The sequence below is a fragment of the Eumetopias jubatus genome, unplaced genomic scaffold (genome assembly GCF_037043125.1).
Source record: "Eumetopias jubatus isolate StellerSeaLion01/CBP00866 unplaced genomic scaffold, mEumJub1_p1.0 scaffold_9, whole genome shotgun sequence".
Taxonomy (NCBI): Eukaryota; Metazoa; Chordata; class Mammalia; order Carnivora; family Otariidae; genus Eumetopias; species Eumetopias jubatus.
The window spans coordinates 122,410,423-122,422,902 of NW_028274815.1; the positions used below are offsets into that span (position 1 = coordinate 122,410,423).

General features: G+C 41.9%; 1 protein-coding gene across 3 annotated transcripts in view; it reads right to left on the reverse strand.

Annotated features, from left to right (window-relative positions):
- The window catches only part of CHD6 (chromodomain helicase DNA binding protein 6), a 192,517-nt gene that overhangs the window by 111,829 nt on the left and 68,208 nt on the right, over nt 1-12,480 (reverse strand). For all 3 annotated transcript variants that reach the window (XM_028121909.2, XM_028121911.2, XM_028121910.2), the window contains exons 4-5: nt 2,274-2,421; nt 314-463 (exon numbers count right to left, since the gene is read on the reverse strand). In XM_028121909.2, the coding sequence (XP_027977710.1) occupies nt 314-463; nt 2,274-2,421 (298 nt within the window). The remainder of the gene's footprint in view (nt 1-313; nt 464-2,273; nt 2,422-12,480) is intronic.

A 12,480-nucleotide genomic window follows, 5' to 3' on the forward strand; every position in this document is an offset into this window, starting at 1 on the left:
GTTGGAAATGCCTCTCCTAAAATCCTGACCTCCCCCCTTTCCTGTCCACTTCCCATTCTGTGTAGTCACTATATCTAGCACATTCTTTTTTTTGGAGGAAGAGTGGTAGGAAAGGGGCAGAGGGAGAAGGAGAGAGAGAATCTTAAGCAAGCTCCACACCCAGTGCCACACTTCACTACCCTGAGATCATGACCTGAGCCAAAATCAAGGGTCAGACGCTTAACTGACTGAGCTACTCAGGTGTCAACCCCCTTTTAAATGGGGCCAAAATGACTGTCCAGCCAAGGCCAGCACCCCAATCCAAAGGCCGTACCTCTGCCTGCCAAGCCAGCGTAGAAGCCGAGAGGGCAGATGTCCGGCCAGCCCCGAGAACAGCGATTGTTTCCCCATCGTCATCTACCACTTTGAAGTCCAGGTCCTCGTTGTATTTTCTGCGCTTCACCTGCCGTCCTGAGCGTCGTTTCTGCAGGGCAAACATACCCATCAGAGAGACGCTCTGTGAGTCAAAGGCAAAAGCTTGCACGGGAAAGAATACACTCATCTACATTCACTAACATGCATGGGAGGCCTTTCCTACTTTACACAAGAAATCTCCCTTAAACACAACTCTTTTAAGAATTAAATTCACTCAAAATGACATCTAACTGAGGGAGAGGTTCCAAATTGCCAAGATCCCCTGAGAAGAAGGTATATCTAGTCTCAGAATCCAGTAAGATGTGTTTTGTTCATCAATGAGAGTGACTTTTTTTCTTCTTTCTGGAATCAATTTCTATTCCAGTAAAACAGGGATGGGAAGTAAACTCCGTCATCTTTCAGATCCCTTCCAGCATAGCTGGAAGCTCTGACTTTAGAGAGAGAGAATTGTTTTGGTTTTAGTCGAATTCACCATACTTACCATATATTTCTTTAAAAACTAATATCAATTTTATTAAGACTTAGAGAATCTCATACCACTCCTTGAAATGCAAGGAGACATCTTAAGCGTGACAAAACAAGATTCATGAGTCACCCTCTGAGGACTCATCTATAATTAAGTAACTTGTGACCTTGTAGCGAGAAAACATTCTACAACAAAGCAGCCCACTGGCTTTCCTCAAACAGAAGAGGACATGGTTCGTCTCATGTACACATCATATCCAAGCAGCAGAAACACTTCTGGGAACCATTCCCCAGCTGGTTGTCTCTCCAATACTTCAACCTTAAAGAGCAAAAACCAAAACCAAACACTACCTCCCTTATTTTTTAAAGCATACGTCCTGGGTTTCTCTCTGTCTTCCCACTGTGTTTCTTCACCAGGTCACCTCTAGAACATTTAATTTTACCTGAGGGATTCCACATGAAAACCTGCCCCCCCAATCCCATGTACAGATCACCATCCTGGAAACACTCAAACCCCTGCCAACTCCCATCAACCCGCCATGCCCGCTGCTCGGCCCATCAGGACACCTGATAGCCACAAGCCTGAGTTCACAGGCAGTGAGGGCGTCTCTGCTCTGACACCCCAGACACTACTACTTATTACCACCGTGACATCAGAAGCTGACACTTTCCTACAACGAAGACCATCTATGAGGGTTCAGAGGATACTTGAGGGTGCGGTAGCTGGATGATGTTACATGGCCCCGTTGCAGCAGCATAACCCAGATAAAATGTTGTGGATATCCGAGGAACAGCACTTTCAAATATCAGAACCCCTATCCAAGACAGGATGCCTTAATGGAGGGAGGAAATTCCTACCAGTCAGTCATGGGCTCACTTAGGCATAGTTTTAGAAATCTCATTCAGGTGGGCAACTCCTTGTTTCCATGTTTAGCCAAACTTCCTTAACTATTCTGGCAAAATTAATACATACATCCCTGACTTTTCCAGTATCTGGGATTATGAAAATGTCCTTGTGCAGACTGGCCTAGCACTCTGAGCCCTAAAAGCATTACCTACATGGCAAGTCAGGCCCCCCAAGCCTTACCCAGAGTGCCCCACAATTCTGTTTTCCATATTCATCCTTTCTGCAGCCTGATACCATGCTACTTCCCAAGAAGGAAGCAAACACCACTAAAAAAAAACCTTGGGAGATCATTAGTATAAGGATCAGGATGTTATGGGAAAAAGTCTGTGGTCTTCGGTGCTCAACGCCCCCAACAGTGAAAGCCCAGCCCGCGTCTGTGCACAAGGGGTGTGGCCTGGAGATGGAGAGAGAAGGGCAACAGAACCCACGTCAGCGAGATCTGTGTGGCAGCCATAACCTCCAGTAGGGCTCCCGGTCACAGCTGTACCTGGCTGTCTGCAGACTCAGTGGACTCCTCAGGACTCCGCAGGGATGAATTCGGCAGGCCCTGATCCAGCTCTAAACTTTCCACTGTGGTTTCACTTTTCCTCTTTCCTTTCTTCTTTCTCTCCACTGGGGTTGGTCCTTGCTCCTTGCTACAAGGAGAAATTCAGAATTAAAACTCTTGGGCAGTTTTTAAAACTAAGTCCTCACGTGATGAAACTTACAGTATCACATCCTGGAACTCTTGTCCCGGGGTAGGCTTTAAAGGGGAATCTACAAGAGTTTCTTCCCAGAACTACACAGAAATATGGGAAGAAATACCTACATGGCTTGATGCAGAGTTCACTTTTTTATACCCTATCATGACTCTTTTGGCTATGATTAATGTGGTAAGAAATAAAATAATATGAACATCTCCAAAAACCTCACTTTCAGTTTATATGTCTTCTTTAGTAACTTTAATTGCTAGATATTAAGATCCTGAGAATCAATAAATTTTAATCTCCCTTTAAGTTACATGAGAAGAGACATTTCCCTAATCTGTCACCATCCTCTACTGAAAAAGGTCTACATAAGACTCAGAGTCAAGTTCTAGGAACTCAGAAATGAAAACAATACTGTCCCTGCCCTCGAGGAGGTTACAATTCTGAAAACCCTACAGGCCACCTAGAGCCATAGCCCAGGGCAGTAGTTGAATGCCTCCTGAGAGAGAAGACAGGCAAAGTCTATCCATCCTGCATGCCCTGCTAAGATGGCAACACCTCTAAAAAGCTTTTTTCTTTCTTTCTTTTTTTTTAAGATTTTACTTATTTATTTGACACACACAGAGAGAGAGAGAGAGAGAGAGAGCGCAAGCAAGCACACAAGCAGGGGGAGCAGCAGAGGGAGAGAGAGAAGCAGGCTCTCCGCTGGGCAGGGAGCCCGATATGGGGCTCGATCCCAGGACCCTGGGATAGTGACCTGAGCCGAAGGCAGAGGCTTAACCAACTGAGCCACCCAGGTGCCCCTAAAAAGCTTTTCCTGACCCTCCTAGCTCTTGATAAAATCTCTTTTCCATATTCCCAAAGCACCTCAGCTGTGCTTTGCTGAAGGTACTCAAACTCTGATCTTTCACCAAAGTTAGTCATTAACTATGACATCACAGTCTCAGAACCACACGGAGGGAGGATCCTGTGTAGTTGCTCCACAAACAAGTGGGTAAATATTTTATATGTTTCTGATCTCTCCTACTAGACTCTAAGTTCCTAAAGGACAGTATGTACTTAAGGTTTGTACTCCTCACAGTGACCAGTTTTATGCTTTATACATAGTAAGCATCCAATAAACGCTTATTGAATAGATGGATGTATCAAGATCACTCATCATTGGGGAAATCTGGGAAAAGGCAACTGAGCAGGGATGTCCACGGAGCAGCAATTTTAACAGTAGTAGTAATTATAGCTACTAGTTATATAGCACTCGTTACACACAGGCACAGCTCTCTGAGTCTCTCACACAAATTACCTCATCTAGTCTTCACACCAATCTTACAAAGCAGACGCTATTCCTCTCCTCTTCTTGTCAGGAAGCACAGTGAGGCTCAGTTAGATGTCCAGGGTAATATGGCTAGTAAATGGTGAAGAAAGGATTTGAACCCAGGCATGCTCTTAGCCACCCTGGCATTCTTGGGGAATGGAAGAGTGTGTTAAGCACACATCTATTAAAGGACAGTCTGCATGGCTGGATGACAGGGCAAGTGAACAGAAGCACTAAGTAATGGAGCTGCAAAGAAATTGGCATATACCAAGCCAGAGAGTTTTGACTTCATTCTGTGTGACAAAGGCCAGATGGGAAGCTCAGGCAAGAGGAAATGAAGACCCAGGCTAAATATAATCAAGAAAACTCAAAGGTGAAAATCATTTAAAAGGTCCAGCAGAAATACAACCGGTAAGTGTGAGCAAGGGACAGAATACGGAAGATGAGGAAGGAGCCAAAATCACTAGCATTTTCTATCAGGTGTCGGGGAAGAGAGAGAAACAGATGGCCTTGTTAGAGATGGGAGACCCAGCATGATGAACTTTTGTCAGGAATACCAATCCATGCTGACTGCTGAAATCAGCCTGCCTCTCTCTTGAACACCCTTCACTACTCATGGACCCTCAATCAGGTCAGCACAAACAGTACATCCTCGATTTTCCAGGCTGAAGACCGGCTTGCCTACCTACCGGGAAAGTTCTTTATGAAAATTATTTTGGTTCAACCTGAGGAAATGAAATTCAAGGGGTCTTGCCATTTTGGAGGATTATAAATTTCAATAAGGGACTTGTATTCTCAAACACGGAGGAAAAAACAAAGGTTTTATTTATCAGTTCAGAACAGGAGACACAGGTTTATAAAGATTCTAAATTTCCATGGGAATATTTATGTCATGTTATATAGCTCCTCATAAGAAAACTGTATAGCAATTTATGTTCTATAAAGCACTTGTGTGTTCCGTGTCTCATTTCACTGTTAACAACAACAGTCTCATGAGGGAGTCGGCAGGTAAATGAACCTCATATTCCAGATGAAGAGACAGGTTTAAAAGCAGTAAAGGTCCCCAAGTCAGCAGCAGAGGCCCACACTCAGCTCATGTGACCCGCAGCCTGTTGCTTTTAACACCATATTGTGTTTTCTGTCTTTTTTTAAAACCCTAGTCTCCCTTTTAATGAATGTAAAAACTTTAAATCTCCTTTAATGTTATTTGAATCTCAAAATAATGACCAAAAGAATTAGCAACAAAATATTCCAATGACCCAAATACAGAAAAATAAATCTACAAACCCATAATTGTTGACAGTTTTTTAAATGGATCTCTCAACAAAAGAAGGTTTGTGCTTAATTTTTTGGACACAAATTTAAAGATAGCTGATTAATATACAAAGAGTCACCATAATAAGCACATGTTCAGGGCCCTGTTTAATCTTCCGTAAAATCTGAAATCCTTTCTCCCAACAACTGAAATCAATTTATCTATCTACTAAATATAACTTCATTATATTAGAACACTTGGTCTATATGTTTAATCTTCATTATATGTATATATTTATATATATATATATACTCAGAACTACTCAACTCACACTCAAATTCAAACTCAAAACTAAACCAAGCTCAAGCCATGATTAAGGAATAAAACTTCCTCAAAATACAAATCTTTACTATAAGACTTTACATATTTTGTATTTGCCTTCCATTTTCCAAAATCACATTAAGTACTAAGTGTAAGGAAGAGTTACTGAGGCATTCCAAAGTCAAGCTAGGACACTACTAGATTTTCCTAGCCAGAAGCTAGGAGTGGAGTAGAGGGAACACCTTCTCAAATATGTTGGTAAAACAGGAAAATGACTGGTGAAACCTGCTTGCTTATCTGTGGGTAAGTAAGAAGATACTCTAGCTGGGAAATCTTCAAAGTGACCTTCTGTAGGTTACCTTTGGCAACAGAATCAATTTTGAGTTCCAAAAATTCTTGAACTTTTCTGATAAAGACAAGTATCAGGAAGAAAAGATTCTTTGTAAGCTTATAAATGGGATATTCAAATAGGACACAAGAAAATATCACCGAATTCATTCTCTAGGAAGATTAGATGAAGTATGTTTTCTCCCTCTTTGGAATAACTTTTGAAAATTTTATGCTTGAGAGTTTTATCAAATGAAGACATTTAACCTCCAAACTGCTACCTACAGATGGATTTGGTCCATGGATGCTTGTTTGCTCTCTGAAACCCAGGTTCTTCAAAAATAGTGGTCAAATAATATGTAACAAAACTACGTATGTATATACCCTTTGATCTAGCAATTCCATTTATAGGAATATACTCTAAAGATACACCTCCAATGATATGAAAATATACACGAGTGAGGTTACTCACTGCAGCATTGTTTAGTAATTGTAAATTAATAGAAACTACCTAAAGAAACAAAAGTGAACAAATTCAGATACCTACAGTAGAGTACTGTGCAGCTGTAAAAACAATTAAGAATCCTACACACTGATGTGGAATGATTTCTGAGATACACTGCTAAGTGTGAAAAGCTAAGTGTAAAATGGTGTATAATGCTACTTTTTATGGAAGGATAAAGGGAAAATAAGAAAATATATCTATTTATATTTTAAAAAGAGGGGCACCTGGGTGGCTCAGTCAGTTAAGTGTCCAACTTGATTTCAGCTCAGGTCATGATCTCAGGGTTGTGAGAGTGAGCCCCACACTGGGCTTCATGCTGGACGTGGAGCCTGCTTAAGATTCTCTCTCTCCCAGGGCACCTGGGTGGCTCAGTCTGTTAAGCAGCTCACCTTTGATTTCGGAACAGGTCATGATCTCAGGGTCCTGGGATGGAGCCCTGTGCCAGTCTCCATGCTCAGCTTAAGGATTCTCTCCCTCTGCCCCTCCCTGCCACGTTTGCTCCCTCTCTAAAATAAATAAATCTTTAAAAAAAAAAAAAAAAAGATTCTCTCCCTCTCCCTCTAAAAAAAAAAAAAAAGAGAGAAAAGAAAAGAAATAAGGATGCCTGGGTGGCTCAGTCAGTTAAGCATCTGCCTTCAGCTCAGGTCACAATCCCAGGGTCCTGAGATTGAGCCCCACATCGGGCTCCCTGCTCAGCGGGGAGCCTTCTCCTCCTTCTGCCTGCCACTCCCCCTGCTTGTGCTCTCTCTCTGGCAAATAAATAAAATCTTAAAAAAAATAAAAATAAAATAAAAAGAATTACAGGAAGAACGTACCAAAAAACAATGATTATCCATAATGGATAAGTGGGGGGAATGGGTTGGAAGGGTTATGGGAAACGAATGACTTCTCTGAAAGTATCTTTTTATAAAGATTTGATTTTTGGAAGCATGTTTAAGTTCTACATAATAAAAAATTTAAAAAGGTGAAAACAAGCTTAAACAAATCAATCAAGTACGTCCCCCCATACCCCCACATTGAATACAAGGGGGAAATCTCATTAATTTATGAACATAGTAGAGTTGACCCCTGAGCAATACAGGGGTTGGGGCACTGACTCCCTGTACAATCAAAAACCTCTGTATAACATTTGACTCTTCAAAAACTTAAACTACTAGTAGCCTACTACTGACCAGAAGCCTTAGTGATAACATAAACAGTCAATTAACACATATTTTGTATGTTTTATGTATTATATACTATATTCTTAAAATGAAGTGAGCTAGAAAAAAATGTTACTAATAAAATTTTAAGGAAGAGAAAATACATTTACAGTACTATACTGTATTTATTGGAAAAAATCTGCATATAAGTGGACCCATGCAGTTCAAACCTGTGTTGTTCAAGGGTCAACTGTATTTGACTATATACTTTCAGCTTGTGGAGCAGTGAAAAAATCCTGAACTTTTTGGTAGGCATATGGGTGAAGCAATTTTGAAGCCATTTTAGATGTGATATAGGATTTAGCAAATGAGTAAATGTGTTGATGTGTTGATGTGAGGAGCCGGGGTTCTCACTGAGGAAGAGGGAAGATGTAAATATGAAATGCTGTAAGGCAAGGAAGATAAAAGGGGATGATAATATGGCATCTAAATTGGAGGTATCAGCTTGGACTCAGGTTTTCTAAAATAAGTATATATATGAATACATGCATATAAATGCGCATACATGTATTATGGATATATTATGCATGTGTGCATATAGGTGTGTGTACATATGTATGCACTTGTATGTGTATTTACCCCCTTGCTTTGACAATTGAAAGAGCCAAAAAGTGAAGATGCCCCACCCAGCACTCACATCTTGGTTTCTAAAACCAAAGTTCCTTACAGAAATAGCTGATTCCAAGGCTGAGGTAGGGAAGATATGAGATGAGCAGGAAACATTCTTGCTATGTCAGAAAGGGAGTGCTCAAAAAAAAAAATGAAGGCAGCATGGCAAAAAGACATAGGAGTTAACCTGAAGAGCTATTGTTGGTCAAAACTGGAACCATCTGAGCACCAAGGTAACTGAGGACAGTAATTATATAATTATAGAAGCTGAGAACAATAGGGATCCATACCAATATGGATAAATAATGAATAAATAAGGGAGAAGGGAGGGCTCTTGCTTACTAAAGAGCCCAAACCATAAATGCAGAGGAAAGGTGGAGTTGGAAAATCATTTTGTAACCACTATTAGGAAAGATGAGTACCGTCCAGAACCACCAAGGAATGCTAAATCTAGGGAGAACAATGTGAAGATGAACAGGATTTTTGCATGATCTTAAAGTGTCTCCCCACAGACTGCTAATAAGTTGCAAGTACAAAAGCAGTAACTAGGCAATGGTTAGATAAGAAAATGGCCCTACTCTTTTTTTGTTTTTTTAAAGATTTTATTTATTTATTTGACAGAGAGAGACAGTGAGAGAGGGAACACAAGCAGGGGGAGCGGGAGAGGGAGAAGCAGGCTTCCCGCGGAGCAGGGAGCCCGATGTGGGGCTCGATCCCAGGACCCTGGGATCATGACCTGAGCCGAAGGCAGACGCTTAACGAATGAGCCACCCAGGCGCCCCAAAAATGGCCCTACTCTTAAGAAAGACTCAGAGGAGTACCTAGGGATAAAAAGTCATGATATACGCACCTTATTCTCAAATGGTTCAAGAAAAAACATAAATATTTATTTTGATATACACCTATCCCATGCCTGAAGTGGCTACTGCGTGTGTCCAGCACTTTTTTGCTGATAACCACTGTGGACCTCCCAGACGAGAGTGGGCAGGTAAGGCTGCGCTACGGTCCTATTCTTTTTACCACAGTGATTGCTCCAGGGATGGACCCATGACCCAGCCAGGCCAACTTCGAAGACCCTCCAAAAAAAAAAAAAATTAATTTTTGGTAGGTTTGGGTAGGAAAACGAATCTCTTTCCTCCTACATCATAAGGTTGTTAAGCTGTGAGCCCATAATTGCAGGCAGCCACAATTCAACCTCCAGAAGAAAAGCAGCTGCAAAGGATGGAGCTGACACCCAGAAAGATACAGGAGGGGGCTGGAGGCAAACAGCACTGGCAGAATCCTCAACTACACTTCCCGGTTCTGATTCTTCACATCAGTGAACGCTTTGTTACCTTTTTTTTTTTTTTTAACTTAATTCAAGTTGGGTTTATGTCACTTGTAACCAAGGGAGTTCTGTATAATACAAAGACCCAATACTCTCACCACTTAATGGCACTTGGGGCTGGATCAAAGCAATTTCATTTTTATAATCTTTTCTAGGTTTCAGAGTTAGAACAAACTAACTTGCAAGGACAGAAAGAAAAATGGCAAACAAGATTTTTGAGGCTCAAAGCACTTATTTTTAGTCAAACTTGATTTTACAATAAAACATATATCTACTAAATTTAGAGAAAGCATAATCTATTACATATTTATGACACGCAAGACACCTGCAATACATAAATGCTACCACACATGCAGGACGACTATCTGATGTTAACTAACAAGAGTTGATGAGGAGGCCTCACCCCAAAGCTCTCCGGCTGTCTTCTATACAGCTTCATCAGCCAAGATTTTCTACATCTTTACTTTCTGCAACTTGTATTAGGAAAAGAAGCAATTTGGAGGCCTTCTGAATAGGAAATTACATTACAGTAGCTACTTACAGAAAATTACATGAAAGCACTAGATAGACAAGACTTTCTCAAACTTTCCTCCCAGCCTTATCTCCAGCCCCCAAACTCTAGGTTTCTTTGGTAGAACTGAGAGTTAGAAACTGAGCGCTGGATCTGAGTATGAGGAGAAAGATCTGGTATGTGTCACAACACTGTTCTACTAGGAGTTATTTATTACTCTGCCCCCTTAGATTCCAGGTATTAAAAATTTTTATCCATCAAACCCCATTATTTCTAAACAACTCATCATCCCATTTCTAAATTAAACCTTACAAAATATCCATCAAAGTCAGCAGGAAAAATCAGTTATTGCCACAGGGAGTTGCTGTAATTCCCAAATTCAGAACTGAAAACAGCATATGATGCCAGTTACTGCCTTCACAGATATGCACATGGCTGGGGGTACAGCCCAGGAACTACCTCTACTCCCGGAACATGATCTTTGGTGGATTGCTCTTGTTTAAAATGAATGAGGTTGAGGGGCGCCTGGGTGGCTCAGTCGTTAAGCGTCTGCCTTCGGCTCCAGTCATGATCCCAGGGTCCTGGGATAGAGCCCCACATCGGACTCCCTGCTCCGAGGGAAGGCTGCTTCTCCCTCTCCCACTCCCCCTGCTTGAGTTCCCTCTCTCACTGTGTCTCTCTCTGTCAAATAAATAAATAAAATAAAATAAATGAGGTTGATAATATAGGTGGGTGAGACCAAGCCTCAGCCATTCTCTTCTCAGAATGAGAAGCCTGGCCTAGAACTCTGCACACACAGGGAGCTGCCCCTCTTGCCCCTTTTAGGGTACTGGCAGGGAAAGTCAGAGCAACTAGCCCTAAGTCCCTCCACATGGGAGCCCCAGGGCAAACTGCTCAATTTCTTTAGAGTAACTACCTGATTTCGGCCTGGAGCTGACAAGCCATACGACCACTCATCCTGTAGACAGTCCCTTCATCAGTCACCTCCATTTCTGGCCTGCCTTCCATCCCTTTCCCAGGAAGAAGCATTTCTATCTCTGCTACAAAGAGCTCCTGCATGTCGGGATCCCCCCACAGCATTTATCCACCAGCATGATACAGTGACGTTCCTTGCCCAGAAATTCACAACATCTCCCATCTTTAAAGATTTATTCCCCTCTGTCCTTCCTGTCATTTCGCTATCATTTGGTTAGGAAGTGAAAATAAAAGTATACTCGTGGCCATCTTAAAACTAGTAGCACCCCCACCCACACCAACTCTGAAAGTGATTTGCTATTCACCTGACCCAGAAAACCCTACAAAATCATGCAAATCAAGAGGTTCAAATCTTCGTGTTCCCTTTAAGAACACACGTGAAACTGCCCAGGCCATCAAGGGTACACAGATCTGAAAAGCCCCAAGTATCTGACGGCCGCGCTGTACAGAAGCAGTTGGGGGCCGATCCAGCACTACAACGGTGGAGCTGGTAGGCGTGCCCAGGCCAAAGAGCGGGGCTGCACATGGGGTCGGGGGCCCACAAAGAGTGCTGAATTTTTACCCCACAGGCTTAAAAATGTGCAGGGTTTAGATGCAGGCTCTGGCCATGGAGCACACCCAGGTGAACAAAGGCCCCAAGATGCAGCGCAGAATTTACACAGTTCATGGTCGGATTAACTCGTACACGAGCTCTCCCTGGACACTGAGATGATCCTTACTGAAAAAAAGCAGACTGCTCCTAAACCAGGAGAGGAGGTTGCACAGAAGAAAAAGATAACCCAGAAGAAACAAAAACTTATGGCCATAAAATAAATGCAAATAAAAGTAAATACAGGGAAAAAACAAAACAAAACTGGAAGCCCTCTGGCCCCCAGAACATTTATTTAAATGTCTTTTGGTCTTTTTGCTTTAAGTCTTTTCTTATCTACTAATTCCTTTAATACCTGGCTCAGTACTCACCACTTCCAAGGGACTGACTCTCCAGACCACAACTGAAACACTCTTAATCCGCAAATCCTTTCAGTTATTCTGTACATAGTTATACTAGGTTCTTTCGCTTGTTTATATTTTTGCCTGTTTTTGGAACACTCGCAAGACTGTTTCTCTAACTCGTAAAGCTCCTCTGAGATAGGGAGGAATCCAGATGACAGTTCTACGACACCTTCCTTCCTCCACTATCCCACTCCCACCAAAAGTACTCATAAATAAAGCAAAGAACACAAGAGGCACTAAAAATATGCTGAAAAAAGAAAGAAGCAGGTATTCATCAAGCATTAGTATTTAGTAAGTGTTTCCTTTCAGAATCAGTAAAAGCCCACTATGTACCCAAGCCTAACCTAAAAAGCCCTGGGGATTACAGAGTAATAAGCACTCCAGGTGCTCCTAGAAAAATAGGAATGGAGACTTATCCAAAGCTTCAGAAGTGGGTCTCTGCCATTGTCATTCACATTTCCTCCCTACTTCAAATAAAACCCAGTGGGTTTCAAGCACAGGTCTCTACTCAGAACTTGTATGTCTTCACATTTGTCTTCTTCCTTCTAATAATTGGTCAGAATATAAAAACAAATCCCCCAGCAGAAACAATGCCAACACACTCTTGAGCCTAAGCCCAGCTCCAGACGGTTTCAGGAGTACTGTGTCAAGGACGGGTCAAAGACCAAATA